Source organism: Lampetra fluviatilis, chromosome 5 (assembly GCF_964198595.1).
Source record: "Lampetra fluviatilis chromosome 5, kcLamFluv1.1, whole genome shotgun sequence".
NCBI classification, from domain to species: domain Eukaryota; kingdom Metazoa; phylum Chordata; class Hyperoartia; order Petromyzontiformes; family Petromyzontidae; genus Lampetra; species Lampetra fluviatilis.
Genome location: NC_136279.1, coordinates 23,524,080 through 23,545,830, shown reverse-complemented (window position 1 = coordinate 23,545,830; position 21,751 = coordinate 23,524,080). Strand labels below are relative to the sequence as shown.

General features: G+C 47.8%; 1 protein-coding gene across 2 annotated transcripts in view; it reads left to right on the top strand.

Annotated features, from left to right (window-relative positions):
* The first annotated feature begins 13,596 nt into the window (after positions 1-13,596).
* The window catches only part of LOC144932780 (clavesin-2-like), a 30,920-nt gene continuing 22,765 nt past the window's right edge, over positions 13,597-21,751 (top strand). For both annotated transcript variants that reach the window (XM_078857228.1, XM_078857229.1), the window contains exons 1-2: positions 13,597-14,214; positions 16,827-17,001. In XM_078857228.1, the coding sequence (XP_078713354.1) occupies positions 13,820-14,214; positions 16,827-17,001 (570 nt within the window). In that variant the 5' untranslated portion in view covers positions 13,597-13,819. The remainder of the gene's footprint in view (positions 14,215-16,826; positions 17,002-21,751) is intronic.

The following is a 21,751-nucleotide window of genomic DNA, read 5'->3' as shown; positions in this document are numbered from 1 at the left end:
TTTGGTCGCCAAAGCAAAGTGTTTAAGCGTTGTCCCCATGGTTTCCTCTCAGCTCGTGGTGTCTGCTATGTAAACTCTGTGTTGTTTTGGACCACTAAAGTGAAAATCAATGTTTCCTCCCCACCCCGTGTGGCTCCTATCTGTCATGTCATCATTTTCCTTATTCCCATAATTGCCACTTCACATAATGAAACATATCAAGTATTTGTCTACACAACATATCGATCACACGACCTTCAGGGAGTGCATCTTACCGCCACTCGCAGCTGTCTGTCTGCCTTTTGAAAGGTATTTTTTGTTTGTTTTTGGAAGTTGTAAAACTTTCAGACATCCGAAGTTAATTTCTCACTCGATCAAACAATATTTCCTGACAAACCCACACGCGCGCGCACACACACGGAGCCACATGCACACACTGGTACAAGTGCACATGGGTTTGTTTAAAAACCACAGCGTCGTGTAGATTTGTTTTTTTACACTCATAGCGAAGTACAGTATGGCGTTTTTCAACACGAGCATTTAAAAGAAAATCGTGTTATTGAAACCTGGCCTGTTTAGCTGAAGGGCTTTCTAATGCCATCTCAACCAGAGCCGTTGCCCCAAAAAGAATCCCAGAGATTTTGTCAGAAAAATTCACCTGGGAGTTTTCGGACCTAGCTAAGTTAAATAATTACTCAGATGCCCCCCCCCCCACACCTAAATATTCCCTTCGAGCTGTGGCCTTGCAAAAGTCAACGTGAAGTCAAAAAGGTGACCTCGACCAGAGAAATAACCCTGGGGTCAACTCAGACGCAGTCACCACGGGCAGAGCACTTCGTTTGGTAAATCTGTGCTCGTAATATTGATAAGCATTCAATACGATATACGTTGAAGAAGAAGTAGGACACATTAGCTGATGGAATAACACTATACCTTCTGCGGTGGAATCGTGAACACACTGGAGTTACAATACAGAGCCTCAATCCTCTGGCGCAAGCAGTTGGCACAATTGGCACATTCCTTGAATCCTCTCGCTGTGTGTCCTCCCAGCAACGTGAACGGATTCAACACCGCATGAAGTGGATCGGCAGGTCGCCGCCTGTGGTGAGGTAAAGTGTGGGTACTGGGTCCACCTATTCCAAGACGTCTGGCCAGTACGGCAGAGCAGGCAAAATACCGTCTAGAGGGCCTCTCTGGAGCGCGTTCCTGTGCAGGCCGTATCCCCAGCAGTGGTGTGAGCAGGCTATTGCAGGGCCTCTCTGGAGCGCGTTCCTGTGCAGGCCGTATCCCCAGCAGAGGTGTGAGCAGGCTATTGCAGGGCCTCTCTGGAGCGTGTTCCTGTGCAGGCCGTATCCCCAGCAGAGGTGTGAGCAGGCTATTTCAGGGCCTCTCTGGAGCGCGTTCCTGTGCAGGCCGTATCCCCAGCAGTGGTGTGAGCAGGCTATTGCAGGGCCTCTCTGGAGCGCGTTCCTGTGCAGGCCGTATCCCCAGCAGTGGTGTGAGCAGGCTATTGCAGGGCCTCTCTGGAGCGCGTTCCTGTGCAGGCCGTATCCCCAGCAGTGGTGTGAGCAGGCTATTGCAGGGCCTCTCTGGAGCGCGTTCCTGTGCAGGCCGTATCCCCAGCAGAGGTGTGAGCAGGCTATTGCAGGGCTGCACATTAATCTCTTGCCTACTTGATATTGATATCAATCTGAACTTAACAAACTCGGCACTACATAATTTCCTTTGCGTCTAACGTGAAACAAATATGATTTCCAAGTGCCTGATAGATAACACCCCGTAAACATATCCACACACATGAGTTCATCATTTATCAAGTATATTTGTAGTTACAGAAGTTGACACTAATTATTTAGTACAACATCCATCCAGACGGTCAAAAATGCCCATTAATCAACTTTATTTAGCTAAATATAACTTGTTCTCTATAAATATCGCTACAATACTTTAATCTCACCATGTGTCCCTGATTTGGCCCGAAATAAATAAATAAATAGATGCGAAACTGAAGCGCGGAGTGCTGGGCGCACCTTCCGGTAGGCTTATCCCTCTGGCCTCTCTGACATTTCGGATTTTTTTCTTTTCCAAACAAAATATTGCAAATTATCAAGAGGGCAGTGCAGAGGTTCAATCAGTCGCACAGGAAGACACATGGCCTCATTGTTGTCGCCAACGAAACGGGAATGGCAGGATGTCTTGCGTCGTGCCAAATCTCAATTTTTCCCTCAGCCATCAGCGAGTAAACAGCAGACGCCATCGAACTAAGCTGTTTATTAAACTATTTCTTTTTTTATGCTACCAGGTAAGTCCCGCCGAGCCGTGTAGATCTTTTTCAGAAGCAACCTGGCCACAAATGATATCTCAACGAAGTGGTTTGTCACGTGGAAATGTATAGCAGTCAAATATCCTGAACACAAGATTCTAAATGTGTAGGGGAAAAACCCGTGGACCCGAAGGAAAAAATCCACGCTACCACGGAGAGAGAGAGACACGCAAACTCCAAACATACAGCAGGCGTCAGGGTCTGGATCGAACCCACGACCTCCTGTATACCAGGCGAGGGAGTGAACATCTCGCCAGTAAGTGTTGTGTGACGCCGGAAAGAGCCCTGTGGCTGCCGCGGGGATCGGGTTGGGGTTGCGAGCGACTTGCCGTCAGGCGCGTGTTGCGAGCGACTTGCGTTGACAGCACAGCCCTTAGGTAGAGACGCTGCTCCTAGCGCCAATCGTGTGCGACCTGTTGTCGTCTCCTTTTGAAATGTCAAGGGGTTTGAGATGTTTGCTCTCATCGCGATGTCCATTTTAATAGCTTCTTCCTATCGACGGGTCTTTAGATCGTTGTTTTCAGCGTGCATTCAAATACATGTCACCAGTGCCGGATTGCGGGGCCTGTAGCATATGTTATAAAGGGACCCCTAAATAAATAAAAACACGTAAATTTAAAAAACACATTTTGAACTTGCATAGCAAAGTAATTGTATTTTTTTAAATTTAATATACAGCCAGATAATACGACAAATCGCTAACCTTAAAGACCCAGTCGTTCGCAAAAGTTGAAGGCAGTATAGTACTACAGTAATAGAGCAAGTGCAGCATCACTGAACCTGCATTGATAGCGTGAAAGCATTTAGCGTGGGGCCCTTAAAAGTGCGTGGCCCGTAGCTACATATGTAGCTACTTTTGCTACTAGGATAATCCGGCACTGCATGTCACCCATATATTTCTAAGGTGCCGTCCATAAATGACGTCACGCACCGAGGGGGGGGGGCAGATTTTGTGACGATGTGTGACGAGGGGGGGGGTGAGAAATGTGACATCCAAATGCACATCCAAATGCGCAACTTTAAATAAATATAGACAACACGTTCTACTTAATTAAATATACTTTTTAATAAATGTTTAAATAAATATATAATTGTTATAACAACACTCCTACAACATCAGAGTGCAGCGCCACATTAAATACGCACTACAATAACAACAGTTTAAAACTATTTGAAGCATGTTTTATTTTGGGGGGGGGGGGCAGAGCTTTGTGACGTCATATTTGAGGGAGGGTCTGACTTTTTGTGACGCCGTGTGACGAGGGGGGGGGGATCAAAAATCGTCCAAAATCGTGTGACGTCATTTATGGACGGCCCCTAAAGACTCCCTATTGTGATGTAATCAAACGGGGTGTCTACTTTTTAAAATCGGTTATGTTATGAGAAAGGGGAACTTGCTCGCTCTTCACAGAAAGTTTAATTTTCCACTTTGATAAATAACCAGTGGAACTTATTTTTCAAATGAGGACATTTGCATTTCAGCTAAGACCATGGACGCACAGAACGTGAACCTGCTCACGTATTTGAGTTGTCGCTCTGTATTCCAAAGCTATCTTTAAAAATGCAGTTCCCTCTACGGAAGCGTGCCTATCACGAATGTCCTACATTTGAACCTCATGGCGGGACCCCGGGGACCCGATTAAACGGAAGTCAAAATGGCAATTAATTAATTTATTTTTGACGACTCCGTCCCACCGCGCACATCAACGCCGCGACCCACCTGGCGCGGATCATTCTGTTGTCATGTCGTGTCCAAGCGCAGCAGCGAGCACGAACTTTGATTGGCGCATCGTGTAGACTGTAGAGCTTGTCGAGAGAAATAGATTGCCGTGTCGTTCGCCTTCAACAGACATAAAATGACGTCGCAGCGCAGTTTATGCGAGAGCCGGCGGCTTATGGGACCCCGGGGACCCGCCACGAGGTTAATTTGATTAAAGAGCGTTGACTGTGAGACGGCGAAGAGCCCCGCGACTTGCTGGACCGTTGAGTCCGTGGCTGCTGCTGCTGTCTGGGGCTCCTGGCCTGGGAGGCGGATGCCGAGAGGGCGCCAGCAGATCGCTCGCTCGCTCAGAGGAGGGCATCGCCGCCTCGTTTTTCGATGATCACGCTCAACCCGCAAGAGTCGCGGCTGCATTATAAATATAATTAGACGTACAAAAAAAAGTTTGATTCACTTTTTTACGAGGAAATTTTATTGCAGGGGTTGTGACTAAGACATTTAGGTGGACGTTACGCGTTTTGTGCGAGTTATTTTTGTTCAAAATATATATCGAGTGCTGGACAGGCAGATCGTGGGACAGGGCCGGATTGACTAAAAGGCCCACAGTAGGCACTGTGTCTGTGGCCTGCGAAAGTTAAAGGGCCTACGAAGAAATGTGACCACGTTTTTTTGTTTGTATGTGACACGGGGCAGCAGCAGCACCAACTGCAGAAAGTCATCACCGAAGGCCTACGAAGCAGAGGAACCAAGGACCTTAATCGGCCCTGCCACGGGGGATTTGATTGAGCAGCGTGGTGTTTGCGTCGCGTGGGCTGTCGCTGCTTGCGGAGACCACGAACGCTCCTCTGGAAGAGAACTTGTACAATATAATAAGAGGCGTGACCGTCACGTGACCCAGTTCGCTTTGTGAAGTCTTCCAGTCGCCGCAACAAGCCGCGCGATACGCAACGGGACGAGGCCACGACTCAGCTGAACGTCAATCGCCCCCGAACGCTCTCTGAGCCGGCGTGTTCTCTCGTCGCGGTCGCGGGGGGAGAGACGAGATGGGCTGACAAAAACACGTGCTTATCAGAGTTCAAGATAACACTCCGCAACAATAAAAAAAATGCATCATGTTACATTTTGGCGCTTGTCCTGAAATGACCTCTAATTTATACTTCCCAGGAAATTGTAATAATTAAATAAATTTGCACTTAAATGCTGGGTTGACTGTCACGCGGCATCGCCTGACAAAGATCGAGACATCTTAAGTCACCATTAGGCTCTCTCTGGTTCGACTGTCATGCGACAATGCCTTAGAGCAAAGTAAATGATTAGACAACACGCCACCATTACGTGTATCTGCAGATGAAAACAACACAAGTATTAATCTACACAACCCGTCAGCCACGTGGCCTTCTGGGAGTGCTTTTATTTTAGTGGCATTCATGAAAAAAAAACTCATGTGGAGAGACAGATATGGAAAGGGAGGTGTGTTGTCCGATTACACTATGTAACACAATTTTTGTTCCTGGGTAGTAATTGTTATTTCCTAATTGCTTATGCCTCAAAAGTATAGAAAATGGATATTATTCCCCACGAACTTTGCTTTTGTGACCAGGACAGTGATATTTTGAAATTTACCTATTTTCAATGAGAAAATGGGCGAATTTTTGTCTTTTCGTTCACATAAAGTCAGAAAAAACAACATATGAATCAAAATTAACATATATTTATACTAAAGTAATAAAAAAGAATTACTACAAAAAATTTAGAAGTGAGTAGTTTTTCGAGATTTACGATTATACTGTAAATCACTTTCACGAATCAGCTCCCAAATGTAGTCTATCATGTTCTCGTTATACTGTCCTTGGTAGTGGCATTCAAAGTCCAGTATATCCTGGTGGAAGCGCTCGCCTTGCTCCTCCGAGTAGGCTCCCATGTTCTCCTTGAATTTATCAAGATGTAGTAGGTTCCACGGAGGCATATACTTGAACTTGGAGGCAACACGTTTATTGTCACACCCCAACAGGATAACTACATAAACGTACACTGGTTAACTAGACCACAACGGGGTAACTAGACCACAACGGGGTAACGACATAACCGGATCAGTCAGTAACACACTGCCTGACCCTCGATGCCGAGCGTAAAGACCGAAGATCGAAGAGATGAAGCACCGACGGGTTCCATTCCAACAGACAGCCTCGATCCATTCTCGGGATCTCCCTTTTGTGCCCCTGAGCGTGGCCTGGCTCCGCCCTCAGCCACGCCCCTTCTAGATCCTACTAGAAGATTCTGGGCTATACATCACATGTCCCTCTCACCACCTTTTGGCCCCCCTCATTATCCTATCCTGGTCATGTGCCCTCTCGGGTTCACCCAGACGGTCACGTCCTCAACTGCCCTCTCTCTGTGACTGTCACCAGAACCATGCCCCCTAGGGCCCCCTTCCATGCCATATTTACTCTGGTGCCAGAGAGAGGCTCTAACACGCACAGTTGCACTCTTCTCTCAGTAGCTGGCGCTAAACACCGTAGTGACCCAATATATGTCACGACAAAGATGAGCATCGATGATATGGACTTTGAGGGGCACCCTACAGCCCATTGTGCTGTAGTTCTTCACCAGAGTCTCAACCAGCTCCACATAGTTTTTGACTTTGTGATTGCCGAGTAAGCCACAAACCCCTGCGACAAAGCTGTTCCAAGCCGCTTTCTCCTTATAAGTAATCTTCTCTGGTAATTAATTGCACTCCAGGATCTTCTTTATCTGTGGTCCAATGAAGACACCAGCTTTGACTTTTGCCTCAGACAGCTTAGGAAATAAGTCTTGAAGGTACTTGAAGGTTGCCGACTCCTGATCTACAGCTCTGACAAATTGTTTCATAAGGCCCAATTTGATGTGCAGTGGTGGCATCAGCACCTTCCGGGGGTCCACCAGTGGCTCCCACTTGACGTTGTTCCTCCCCACAGAAAACTCGGTCCGCTGTGGCCAGTCCCGCCTGTGGTAGTGCGCCTTGGTGTCCCAGCTGTCTCAAAGGCAAAGATAGCAGGGAAACTTGGTAAACCCGCCTTGGAAACCCATCAGGAATGCCATCATTTTGAAGTCTCTGATGACCTCCCAGCCGTACTCATCATACTTCAAGGCGTCCAGCAAGGTCTTGATGCTGTTGTAATCCTCTTTGAGGTGCACTGAGTGAGCCAGGGGAAGAGACGGGTACTTGTTACCATTATAGAGCAGCACGGCTTTGAGGCTCCTGGATGAACTGTCAATGAAGAGGCGCCACTCATTCTGGGTGCAGGCGATTCCGATTGCCTCGAACAGACTGGTCACATTGTGGCAGAAACAGAGCCCATCTTGACGGGTGAAGAAGCTGTAAAAATGTTGCTGACGCTTCCTCTGAACTGCGACTTGCACACTTTCATCCAACAAGTTCCACTGCTTGAGCCTAGATGTCAAAAGCTCGGCATTGGACTTGGTGAGACCAAGATCTCTGATTAAGTCGTTGAGGTATTTTTGGTTGGGGTAGTATGGGTTTCTCTCCTCAGCTCCACCTCTGAAATTGTCATCTGGATCTACGTCTTCCTCGCTCTCTGACTTGCTGCTCTCTTTTAAAGACGGGTATGGGGAGCTAATGGCAGTGTGGCAACGGGGCGATGGATGAAGGAAGGTCCGGATACATGATCGCAGGTACATTCCTGCCAGTCGGACGTTTGGAAGGGTTCACCATGCAGAAGTAGCAGTTGCTTGAGTGGTCAGTCGGTTCCCGCCAAATTATAGGGATAGCGGACTTCATGGGTCTCTTTTCCCCTCTGTATCATCCTACAAAAATACATTTATTTCACCCATGACTAATGTGTAAGAGATTCTCGCAACATTTTTCATGATGATATATTTTTTCAATAACATTGAAATTGTAAAACATTTTAAAATTAAAAACTTTTACAACTTTTTTCTTAGGATTTTTTTTTACAACATAAAATTCCGAGCAACAATTGTTCATCTTACCTTCCAGAGGTGCCCAGGGTTTGTCTTGATCCCCGACAGGCATGCCAAAATATGCCTTGTAGGCCTCACACATCTTAGCAGATGCTTCCACAGAGTACTTTTTCACTCTTGTCTTGATAAATTGGCCGCAGACATCGCAAAATGCGTCTGCCAGATGCTTGCAGCCTCTTGATGCCCTCTCAGACAAATGCAGATATGTATCCACTTAGGCAGCTGAAACTAAACTGAACTGGTGGGCTTGAGGCCCCTGTATTTATACTAGAAGTTACTCCAAGTTTACTCAGCACTGAATCTATCTGGAATGTTCTGGAAAATAGGTAAATTTCAAAATATCACTCTCCTGGTCACAAAAGCAACGTTTGTGGGGAATAATAGCCATTTGTTGTACTTTTGAGGAATAACCAATAATGAAAAAACACTTCCTACCCAGGAACAAAAAAAATGTGTTACACAGTATTATTTACTTTGCTCTAAGGCATTGTCGAATGACAGTCAAACCAATAGTTAACATTGAGAGCTGTAATGTATCTAATTTAAGTATGAAGCGAACATTTAACACGACGCATTGTTAAGCAAGGGGTAGCTGCCCAGATTCAAACCCAGGACCTCAGCAGCGGTGGCTCATTACTCTGACCTCTGAGCCAGTTTATATCATCAATGTTTACCGTGTTGCGTTAGTAAGCCAGTATCCTGTTCAGAGATCGAGACACCTTAAGTCACTATTAGGCTCTCTCCATGAGTTTTTAAATCAAAACAATGTCTTGCCAGTGCAGCATGTACTGCACCAATACAAAGACAACACGCTGAAAAAATCTCGCCACATAATGTGCAAGTGTCTCCCCCTGGTGACCAAATATACATTGCGGCAGAGTGGAGCGGATGTTCATGATTTAAGTGCCCTTTCATACATGTTTTTTTAAAAAAACCGATGTTAAATACCGCAACGGCCATCACGAACGATATTTACCGAGCAAATGCTCCCCGCGAAGTAAAGCAGACGATGCGCGCTTGCTTTATCCCGTGTTGTATTTAACATTTCGAGCTCTCGGAATTGTACGAAGTGCACACAGCAGTCGTTGCCTTGAAGTAGGAGCTGGAGATTTTTTTGGGGGGGAATCTAATTCCTGTAATGCGCAGCGAATATGTAAAAGTCTTTGATCAGTTCATGCTGCCAGCTATGACAAGTGGCTCAGAAACATCAGACACTCACAACCAAAATACTAACCCGAGCACCAAATATAGAATGGGGACGTGTAGTAGTGGCCAATGCATTGGGCATTCGTGTATTACACAGAGTAGGTACAAATAAGCACGACGATAAATCCATTCGTCTGCAGCACACGGACACCTTGGTACGAATCTCAATCACTTTAAACAAACACAAGTGCGCCTGTGCATGACAGCTTTCTAGACGGGTGACCACGAATGTACACACAGCCAATGAAGTGATGATAACAGCAGGTCCGTGGTGGGACGCATATTCAAGAACAACCTGAAATGTCGTGTTTTTTTAAAACTAGCAGTTGCTGAGCACATCGCTGAAGGCCCATAACGCAAAGGAGTCAGCAACTAAGAGCGCTCGAGACAGCAGATACCAAACTTGCGGGAGGGAGGAGGCTTGAGTTACAAACTTGGACAGCGCAATTAAAGAATTTGGGGGACATGTACAATTATTTTACATCAGTTAAGGTCCACCGAGCGATATAGCTCTTTTCCAGACGCCACCTGGCCACAAATGATATCTCAACAAAGTGGCTTGTCATCATCACGTGGAAATTTACAGCAGCCAAATACTCTAAGCGCACGTTTCTAAATGCGGAGGGAAAAACTGGAGGACCCGGAGAAAAATATACGCGACTACGGGGAGAGAAAGACATGCAAACTCCAAATATACAGCAGCAGGCGTCAGGGTCTGGATCGAACCCACGACCTCCTGTATACCAGGCGAGGGAGTGAACATGTCACCACGTGGAGAGAGACACGCAAACTCGAAATATACAGCAGCAGGCGTCAGGGTCTGGATCGAACCCACGACCTCCTGTATACCAGGCGAGGGAGTGAACATCTCACCACGTGGAGAGAGACACGCAAACTCCAAATATACAGCAGCAGGCGTCAGGGTCTGGATCGAACCCACGACCTCCTGTATACCAGGCGAGGTAGTTAACATCTCGCTACCGCGGCGCCCATTGATGAGCTTGCCCTCGTGGGTTCACTCCGACAACAGGACGGCCTGGGGAGGCCTTCATCCAGCAGTGGATTGGCCATGGCCAATGATGACGGCGCGCTCAACCGCTTGCTAAGAGGCCGAGGATTGCAGCAGCAGCAGCAGCCTGGCGTACTAGTGGGCGCCACTGATGGGCCCTGATATGGAAACCGCGGCTGTTCGGTGCCGGGCTCTGTGGGCAGCCGCATTGGTTAGCGCCACGAGGCCAGGCCACACGGTACAGTGTGGGGGCCTTCATCTCTCTCGCTCTCTCACCCCACCAACAACAGCCATCAGACAATGCGCTTCGTTAACGTATTTATTTATTTTGATTGATTAACGTTGTCGTTTTGGTGACCCAGGATCATTCGTGGTGGCCCAGGTCACGCTTACAGATGAGGCTATACAAAGTGTTTCAAGTTCCTCTCCTGGTTAAACGAAATTAACTTCAAACTAAATTATCATCGCTCATGGTCAATCCACTGCTGGATGAACGCATCATCCCCCAAGCCGCCGCCATCTCCGACAATCCTGCGATTTGCAACAATGTTGATAACCAAGCACGTCGTAATAGGCGCTGCGCACACGAGTGGCGAATCCATCGCTCCATCAAAAGCAGCGCGGTCCTGTTCGTGTCAGCAAGATACACTTTGGGTTAATTAAATTATGTAATGTGCACAAAAGCAAAACAACCAACACTTTATAAACCAGTATTGTGCCTGTGGTAGTGCGTGGGGCTTATGAGACGGTCGATAGAGTGCTCCGTTTGACTCCCGCATGAAGCCAAAACGCTCATCACGAATGTAGTTTGGTCACACATCCCAACGTAGCTGGACCATCCTCTAAATGTTTGGCCAATATTTTTTTAAATTTTGAGTCGATATTTTAAAACAAATATATTATTGAGACTCAATATTTTCTGGTGAAGGGCATCACCATCATGATGGTGATGAATACACGTGCTGTATACGTTCACTCGTGGCTCGTTTTAGTGTGAAGCGTTATCAAGGATAACACAACAACGCACGTGCCACGATTGTCCAACCGATATAATATACACTTATAGTTAACATAGCCATACATAACCTATCCTATATATTTTTTACCCGTTCGGATTGTGGTTTTGATGCGTGCAAAGTTCTGGTGGCATAAATGTGTTCTGGTGTGCACAACATATAGTGCACGCGTGTGCGCTATTTCCCGGCAAACGTTTCTCATATCGCCTCGTGTGGCCCTGAGCAGCCAACAACCCCTGCGGTACTGATAAACGTACCGCCTGTGACGCCCACTTCCCATGCACAATGCCAGTAGATGCTCGAGATACCAGCTGGGCCCCTGCATTACCATCGGGCCCTCCTTACATGCAAATCGCTCCGTATAAATACAAATAATCATCATCATCATCATCAAAACGACAAAGGGGGTTTGTGTCAACCGCAGCGACGTGTTATGTTGAGTAATGACCATTTAGCTGACAATTAATAATTCCAACGAGGGATGGGGAATATCATGTTTAAAATAATAAGTGCAATAAAGATCGCATTGTCAGCTGAATTAATGTTTGAATAAATTGGCAGTGTAATTCATGCAAATGAATGCATACATGAACGACTACGCTAATTTGTGAATAAATGCGCGAATGAATATAATGGTGAGCGAATGGATGAGTGAATTAAATAATGAATGAATACAACTATTATATGTTTTTAAAGATAACGTAATTAACGACGACTCGACATATGCTGCTGCATTAACGGGTGTGTGAATGAGTTAACGACCGAATCTGTGGGATGATGAGTTTATTTTTATTTTTCTATCTACGTCGCTTTACCGAAAGACCCAAAGAATATGAGTGAATATACTATTAATGAATGATTTAGCAAGTAAACAGACCACTGCATAAATTAATTATAGAATGCAAATGAATAATACATTGATTAAATGAACTAATTATTCAATTTAATAATTTCATATATGAATGGGTGAATTTTAAACGTTTTGCTGCGTTAATAAATGACCAATTCAGTTAATAACAATTGGATTAGTAATTGAGAGTGTGAATTGAACGAAATCAGTCGGTGGACAATACCGTACATGAATTAAACAATTATAGAATCAGCCAATGATTGAAAATTATGGATGAGATAAGCTAAATTGACTGCGTAAATGATTTTGTACTCTAATGCATCAGCTGATGAATTGCATGAGTGAACGAGTTTATACAATGATATGCAGTAAGAGCAATTTGGCCACTGCGTGAATCCATGAAAATATTACAGCGCCCAGCTACTGAGTCGGTTAATGATTGACTCGGTGAATGAGTGAAGTGATGAGTTGGTGAAGGATTGACTCGGGGAATGATTGACACGGTGAATGAGTGAATGGATGTCTCAGTGAATGGGTGACGAATGACTCGGTGAAGGAATGACTCGGCGAATGAGTGAATGAATGACTCGGTAAATGATTCATACGGTGAATGAGTGAATGAATGAGTCGGTGAGCTAGCCCCGCCCACGGATTGCGCGCGACTACTGAGTGACGCGTTACCCCCCCCCCACACACACAGACCCTGCTGCTGGTGCCGGATGCTGCGGTGCGAGGAGCGATCCATTATCAGCATCAGCAGCCGCAGGAGGAGGAAGAGGCGAACAGCCAGACACGGACAGCTATTCCCCACAGCACCATCGCCCACCATCATCTCTGCTGCTGGCGGGCCCAGCGAATCGGCTACGGGAGGGACGCGACTCGGCCATGCAAGGAAGGAGAAGCGTGGGAGGAGGATTCTGCTGATGATGATGCTGCTGATGATGCTGTTCGCTGTGAACGCTTGGGAATGACGATGCTGCTGCTGCTGATGATGATCGAGGCGGGTAGAGCAGCAGCAGGTCTGTGGCCGTGTCGCCTCGCCAGGCAGCAGCCGTCCTCGGTGCCGTGTTGCCCGGCAGCAGTTTGGTCCGAGGGCATTATTTGATTCGTCTGAGCCTGGACGAGTTGATGAAGTGACGGCTGATTCGTGGTAATGCTGGTGTGACGGGCATATGGTCGTGTTTATTCTGTCAAATGGATTTCGTCAGCCCGGTTTGTGCAATTCCAGCGTTCGTTTTATTAGCTGCACGCTACCATTTGGGCGCACTCTCTGCGGTCTATGATCATCATCGTCATCATCCTTATCTCGGCACGTATCGTCACCCTCGGTAATTTATCGCATGATTAAATCGTCATCAGCAGCGTCATCAGCATCTATATTGGATGTTCAATGTCACTGCCATCTCGTTCATATCGTCTCTGATGTCAAAATAATCACACATCTTTTTTTATCACGATCGCCATATTATCATATATTATGTCTATATCATCGTCATCATCATTTTGATCTTCATCGCCATAATCATCTTAGGTCAGTCCATATCCTCGCCAGTAGTGTTAACTTCATATCATCAGCATGGAATCTACTGGGTCCGTATAATCGCCATCATCATATCATCGATTGAATCGTCGTAATCATTACCATCTACTGCGTCAATATCTATATCAACGACCGTTGGACACCACCACCATCATCATCTTCATCAGCGCTCGCCAGCTCCTCCTCGCCTCCATCATGATGACCCACGCGCTGCAGTCCGGACTTCGCGCGGACACGCTGGAGAAGGCTCGCGTGGAGCTCTGCGAGAGGCCGGACGCCATCCAGCAGGACATCCAGGAGGTCAGGGACATGATCGTGACCCGGCCGGACATCGGCTTCCTCCGCACGGACGACGCCTTCGTGCTGCGCTTCCTCCGTGCTCGGAAGTTCCACCACTTCGAGGCCTTCAAGCTGCTCGCCCAGTACTTCGAGTACCGGCAGCAGCACCTGGACATGTTCAAGAACTTCAAGGCCACCGACCAGGGCATCCGGCAGGCTCTGCGAAACGGCTTCCCCGGCGTGCTCTCGCACTCCGATCACTACGGCAGGAAGATCTTGGTCATTTTCGCCTCCAACTGGGACCAGATCAGGTGAGTGGAGGTGGTCGTGATGTTGTTGCTGTTGCTGCTGCTGTTGATGATGATTATGTTTTGTTTACAGCCTCACTGAGTCTCCAACACAGAACTTTAATGTCCCGGCACGTGTCTTGTATTTTAATTTATAATCCAGAAGGGGCCTGAATTAGGATGACCGGGTTCAGCTTTTTGAGTAATCTGTGCGGTGTGCGTCATGGTGGATGCGAGGGTGAGCGCGATGGCGATGATGTTGTCAGCCCACGAGGTCTATGATGACCTACGGAGGTGGGTGATGTACAAGCCCCGTCGACGGTGTTGTGGGATCCAACGCCGCCTGCGCGAGGAAACTGTGAACTTTCTGTACACACACACGCCCTCTTCTGTAGACACACCCTCGTTCCAACAACAGATGTCTCCCATCTGTGTCTGATCCTCCAAACTTGCCCGCATGTTACAGACCTGCTCCATCAATTCGTCATTGTACAACATGTGTTGCATGTACAGTTCCTTGTCCACCCACTGCTGGATAAAGACCACCCCCACACTATGTCGGTCATGGCAGACCATACTTCACCCCGCTGATGAGTGTGGGTTGCTGAAGGTGGCGGATGTCCAGGTTTGGTTTTGACATCACTCGCCAGTGATGTTAGCCAAGGCCAGAAATCAAGCTCCGGTCTTGTGGTGCAGGGTGCTAACCACTGCACCACAACCCTCCTCAATTATGCATAGAGCTTGGCTTATCACCGGGTGAGAGCCTAGAGTGACCATTTGTACTCGGCAAGCGATTAACAGATCTGGGTAGCGGATTAGCTGGCGATAGATGGATCTGTGCAGGACTGTGGGGGTTCCTCCGGTTTGCCCCCCCAAACACGACGCCAATCGCCCGTCAAGGGACTTGGCCAAGACGTCGCCAGCGCAGCTGGACGTCTCCTGAAGAGGGAGGCTTGAGGTTCAACGAGGCGCTGCTGGGATTGACCAATCGCCATTCAATAATTTTGCAGACGAATTGTGTGATGGACTTCTGTGTCCCAACTCGGAGCAGGGCCAACATCGTGCGTGGCCAGGTAACTTCTGTAAAATAAGTTAATGCCTCGGTGGGCTTTGCCCTGCGGGATGGGGATGGTTTAGTTGTATTTGTATATTATTCTGGGTGATTTGTTTGACTTTCTTGCACTTTTACTGTTTGTTGTTGTAACGTTCTTACCCCGTGCCCCGACTAGACGTATGTGACACAAGAGCTTTACAGCTCATCGGATTCCTCTTGCAGTGTAAATACAATCTTCTGAATATTCTCATTACGAGGCAGAATTATCGCTGGCCTCCACTCCTGCGCCACGGATACAGGGGACCCGGTCCTATTGATGATATATGGCAGTAGCGGTTGAGGGAAGTTCTCCCCAAACGGCAATAATCACTGAACTCGCCACAGGGCGCGTCTCTCCTCGCTGACCAACTTACAGGTGCACGGTAAACACGTGGGGGTGGGGGGGGGTAGGCCTTGGAAGAGGAGACGAGGGAACGTGGCGTCGCCTGAGAATCTCCGGCGGTCTGGGTGGTGGCGGAGGTTTTGTCTTGTCGACGTGTGGAACGGTGTTCAGTGTGCGCCCTACGTAGCCGTGGTGGTGGTGGTGCCACCGCCGCCGTTAACCGGCGCTGATTGTCAAAGGCGCAGCGGGCGGTGGGGTTCATCTGCTCGGTGGGGTTCATGGTGCGGTTCATCTGCTCGGTGCGGTTCATCTGCTCGGTGCGGTTCATCTGCATGGTGAATGTCACGCAACGTGGCTTACACACGCACGTATGTAAATATGTGTTTCTATACACGCGTGTGTGTGTAAGACAACAATCAAAATTAATTCCACAAATTAAATTTAATAAAATATCAGCATCATATTCGATGTATACATTTCACTGTTGGTCTTGGAGTAACATTTCCTGTGACCAATTCACCCAGAATTTACTGTGTAACAAAAAAAATAGATATTATTTGTTCCTGGGTAGTAAGTGTTATTTCCTAATTGCGTATGCCTCAAAAGTATATAAAATGGCTGTTATTCCCCACAAACTTTGCTTTTGTGACCAGGACAGTGATATTTTTTTTATTTACCAACTTTCAATGAGAAAACGTGCGCATTTGTATCATTCCTTCACGTAAAGTTCTGGTCACAAAAACAAAGTTTGTGTGTAATAATAGCCATTGAGGCATAAGCAATTAGGAAATAACACTTGCTACCCAGGAACAAAACTCGTGTCACATAGTGGAATGTGCCCAGTCCCGTCAGAGCCTGTCCCGTGCTTGTGTGCGTGATCACCATGCACGTCAGGTTGCTACAGGCCGCAGCGTGGGCGACGCAGACGGCAGTGCAGCGGAATCCATTGTTGTATTGCACCTCTATGCTCGCACGTCTATGCTGCCCCTGTTTCACCAACCAGCGCTGCCCAGCATGGTGAACTACCTCCAAATAACCTCCCCGGGTCCGCACGGGCACACGGATGAACCTCGCCCGGCAGTGGAGCGACAAGGAGCGCTGCGGAAGTGTCCCGCTGCGGAACGCTGCCCGCCGTGGCGCGTGGCGGACGGCCAGCGCCGCGCTGCGTCACACGTGCCGACGCTTTCTCCGCTCCCGCAGGTACACCTTCGTGGACATCCTTCGCGCCATCCTTCTCTCCCTGGAGACCATGATCGAGGAGCCCGAGTTGCAGGTGAACGGCTTCGTGCTCATCATCGACTGGAGCAACTTCTCCTTCAAGCAGGCCTCCAAGCTCACGCCCGGCATGCTCCGGCTGGCCATCGAGGGCCTGCAGGTGAGAGGCCTCGCGTCCGTCCGCCCGCCTCGTTCCCGACACGCCGGTGTTCTGCGCCGCCAACTCCAGTTCGTCGCCGTGCTAGTCGATCTCACGTCGTGACGGGAAACCCTTGGGTGGATAAAGGGGAGGAGTGACTTAGAAGTTGGGACAAATTCCTCCAATCATCTGGTTCCTCCCCCCCCGCACTCTGTTCAAGAGAGATCGTGATTAGTCTCATGGCACGACACCAGGAACATAATTGGCGAAAAAACCTGGACAAATTGGCAATTTTTTAAAAAGACCTCTCAATGCCACGTCGGTCATGAGAGTAGTTTGACCATACATCACCATGCTGGTGAGTGCGGGCTGTTGGAGGCTCAGGGGACCGTTTAAGACACCTATCACCGCTGCTGTTGGCTATGCCTGGGAATCAAACTCAGGTTTAGAGGCTCAGAGCTCTTGTCAGAACGGATTTGTGGGTTCCTGCGTTGAGTATGTTGCTGTCGCTGGCTGCCACCGGGAGGCGAGTGAGTGGGTGAGGGGGCCGATTGAACGCTGCTGCGCCGCAATCACCCCTCTCAAAATACCTTGGCAATTACACAGCGAACCTGAAATTCACGTGCATTATCTCATTAGCTCATTGTTACATGAAAAAAAAACAATTCGAGCTCTCTCCCTTGGGAATGTGGAAATGACAGGCTTGCTGCTGCCATCGTTATTTTAGGTTCGTGATTTACTACTATAATGAGCCAAGAATGTCCGTGTGTCCCGCACGTGATGTCACTCCACATGCTGCACCCCCTCCCAAATAACCTTGAGGGGGTGACGTCACTCCACATGCCACACCCCTCCCCAATAACCATTATCGGGTGACGTCACTCCACATGGGGGCAACCCCCCCCTTCATTAATAATCATGAGCTGAACTATTTTTCTATTACATTTTTCAGATTTACTGCAACATGCACCCGTCCTTGGACGGGCACACAAGCGGGTAATTTATATTGGAGCACCGCGGAGAGCCTGTAGGGTCTCGTGTGGCAAGTGAATTTCTCATTAATGTTGCGTTAAAATACACTGATGCACGAAGGCCTCCCCTTGCTGTGTGAGTCGCGGGCTTTGTCTGACCACACTTTGCCGTATTGGTTCGTGACGATCGGTTGAAGTGAGGAGGCCTTGGGCCAATTCATATACCGCTCGCCACTGATGTTAGCCGCGAATGAAACTCGTTTCACCGGTACGCAGCGGAATGTGCTTACCACTGTGCCACTGCTCCTTCCTCCACATTATGATATATACAACTCCATTCATCATTGGCATTATCATCATCATCACTGTCAGTAATTGAATGGAATCCATCACACGCACTATTCCGTGTATTTCTCCTACTCGCGCATTTTTTTTCTGTCTCTCAGTGTGTGTGTGTGTGCTCGTGCTTGTATGTGCAACTATGTTTGATGCCTTTATATATTTCATCAAAACAACAGCACAGCAAGTTTGTCATCCCTCGTTTGTTCCGTGCGCATAACGGCAAGCTCTGAGAAAGACTTCAGTACCAGCTTTGGTTTCTAATCACCCGCGGTCTGGAGTGGACATCTCTTCAGTCTATGTGATCCACACCGCAGCCCTTCACGGTGTGCGCGCGAGCGCGTCACGTGCTGTATGCACTTCTGCATAAAAGCAACGCTCACACGGCGGTGGCTGTAGGCTACTGCACGTGGCTGTCTGCGGAGGCAGGAGCAGCAGCAGCGAGGGTTGGTGGCTCACCACACAGACGGAGTGGAACGCCCTTCCCGTGGGCGTCCAAGAGGAGCCTGGCTCGCCAGGAGAAGGCAGTAGGGCAAAGTGTGGACTAATCTCCGTCCGCTCCATCTGCGTGGGATGTGTTTGTACCTTCGCGTGTCATGAATTTTGCAGCGTTGTGAGATGCCGTTTGCACTAGTATTTACTAACGCCTATTAAGATTATACATTTTAAACCGTCTATATATGGGGGAGCGGTGGCGCAGTGGGTAATGCACTAGACAGTCAACCCAGCAACCCTGGGTTGCATTGCCTGCCACAGTTAAGAGCAGTGGCAAGTGACACTTGATCCAGTCCAGGGGCTCCCCTTGACCACCACCACCACCACCACCCACCACCATCACGCACCTACCAGTGTGGTGGTGAAGTACCCCAAAACAAACCCCATGAAGGACACCATGTGGACAGGCCTTCATCCAGCAGTGGATGGACAAAGAGCTGTAAATTATAATAGAGATTTTTTTCGATTTAAATCTTTCGTGACTGCAGGGATTCATCTTCTTGGTTCTTTCGGTAAAGTCACGTAGAAGGGAAATAATAAAATAATAAAAATAAAACATAATCAAATAATTCTCACGACGTTTCGGCTACAACGCAAGCAGCCGTCCTCAGGTGAAGAATGAAACACCACCAAGCTTGGAGCGTATATTTAAGCTGGGTTGGAGGGGGAAGAAGAGCGCCTTGACAAAATAATTTGCATATCAAGAGGAATTTAGCATATTTATGGGAAATGCGTAGGAGGTGGGCGGGGGGTTTCAAAGTCATATTATGCCCGTGCATTATGCAGGATTAGCAGCATCAAAGGGAGGGGATAGGGGGTAGCATTAACAAAGGGAAGGAATGTTAATAGTATGTAGCTGCAGTTACTAAACCACCACGTAAAAAACTAAATTATAAACTACATAGTATCATCAGTATACTAAATATACTCTCCAATAAGCTGAGCTACTAACAGTAAGTAATACATTACAATTCCATGTCCCCCTCTAACCCAGCTTAAATATACGCTCCAAGCTTGGTGGTGTTTCACTCTTCACCTGAGGACGGCTGCTTGCGTTGTAGCCGAAACGTCGTGAGAATTATTTTATTATGTTTTATTTTTATTATTTTATTATTTCCCTTCTATGTGACTTTACCGAAAGAACCAAGAAGAAGAGGTTTTTTGTTTGTTAGATTGCGTAAATGTATAAATGTGTCGTTAAACCCGCTACCACCCGACACAACCAACTAGTAAGGGTTGTCACGTAAACAGAACGTGGCCAATTCGTCACCAGTACAGAACACCGGTGTGTTGGAGAGCCAAGCCACAACATTTACAATCTGAGTACGACGTTTCACCAGTAATTACGACTAGCTTCATCAGGCGACAGCCAGATTTGGCTTGGCTCTCCAACACACCGGTGTGCTGTACTAGTGACGAATTGGCCACGTGCTGTTTACGTGACAACCCTTACTAGTTGGCTGTGTCGGGTGGTGGCGGGTTTAACGACACATTTATATATTTACGCGATCTAACCACAAAAAACCTGTATTATGGATGATATTGGTAACGAAAGCCTGCTACGTGTGAAGCTGTAAACTAAACTACCATGATGGGACGTGCAAACTAAATAAAAATATTTGATTTTATATGTGTAGGGACACATTCGGGAAGGAGGCGTATTGTCTGCCTTTTGTAATTGCTTGTTACAGCCTCCACAACGACACTAATGATTATTTTCATTGCCGGCATTTGTTTACGCAGGCCTGACTGCTGATGAGACACTAAATGTTGACACCGGCTCACAGTTTGCTTTCACTGAACCAAAGCTGCTGTGGGAAAAAAAAATTCAGTGGGATGTATTAAAAAAAAAATATATATTTTTTTAAGTAGAGGGCAGACATGGGAAGGACGTGTACTGCTTTTTAAAACTGTATTTTGTGACTCCGTTCACGCACCTGGAATGAACGCCACGCCAAGCCAGCTTGTGTGACTTCACTCCGGCACGAATGAACCCCCCTGGGGGCCAACCTCCGCTGAGAGCAGCAGCGCACGGCGGCACGTGCGCTCCCATTTTCTATTCGCCGTCCCTTTGTGGATGGCACATTAATTCCTTCCAACGGTGGTTACGTACTCGGCGTGCCGCGGGGCTTGCCGGCCGACTACAGGTGAGGCGCGGTGGCGACGCACCGCGTGGAACGGGGAGAGGTGCCGGTGACAGCCACCGTGGATCCGTCGTCAGCTCCGAGCGGACGCGTCGACGCGGTTCTCGACGCACCGCGCGAGTTGTTGGCGATCGTCGACCGTGGAGGCGGCAAAAACCCGGCGGGCCTCCGCCAGGCTGAGCGTCAAAAATTGTTGACGCGCTCCATGCAAACAGAGTGCAGGAGTTGCTCGGCGAATCTCGAAGTTATAATATACAGTGAGGGAAAAAAGTATTTGATCCCCTGCTGATTTTGTACGTTTGCCCACTGACAAAGAAATGATCAGTCTATAATTTTAATGGTAGGTTTATTTGAACAGTGACAGACAGAATAACAACAAAAAAATCCAGAAAAACGCATGTCAAAAATGTTATACATTGATTTGCATTTTAATGAGGGAAATAAGTATTTGACCCCTCTGCAAACATGACTTAGTACTTGGTGGCAAAACCCTTGTTGGCAATCACAGAGGTCAGACGTTTTTTGTAGTTGGCCACAAGGTTTTCACACATCTCAGGAGGGATTTTGTCCCACTCCTCTTTGCAGATCTTCTCCAAGTCATGAAGGTTTCGAGGCTGACGTTTGGAAACTCGAACCTTCAGCTCCCTCCACAGATTTTCTATGGGATTAAGGTCTGGAGACTGGCTAGGCCACTGCAGGACCTTAATGTGCTTCTTCTTGAGCCACTCCTTTGTTGCCTTGGCCATGTGTTTTGGGTCATTGTCATGCTGGAATACCCATCCACCACCCATTCTCAATGCCCTGGCTGAGGGAAGGAGGTTC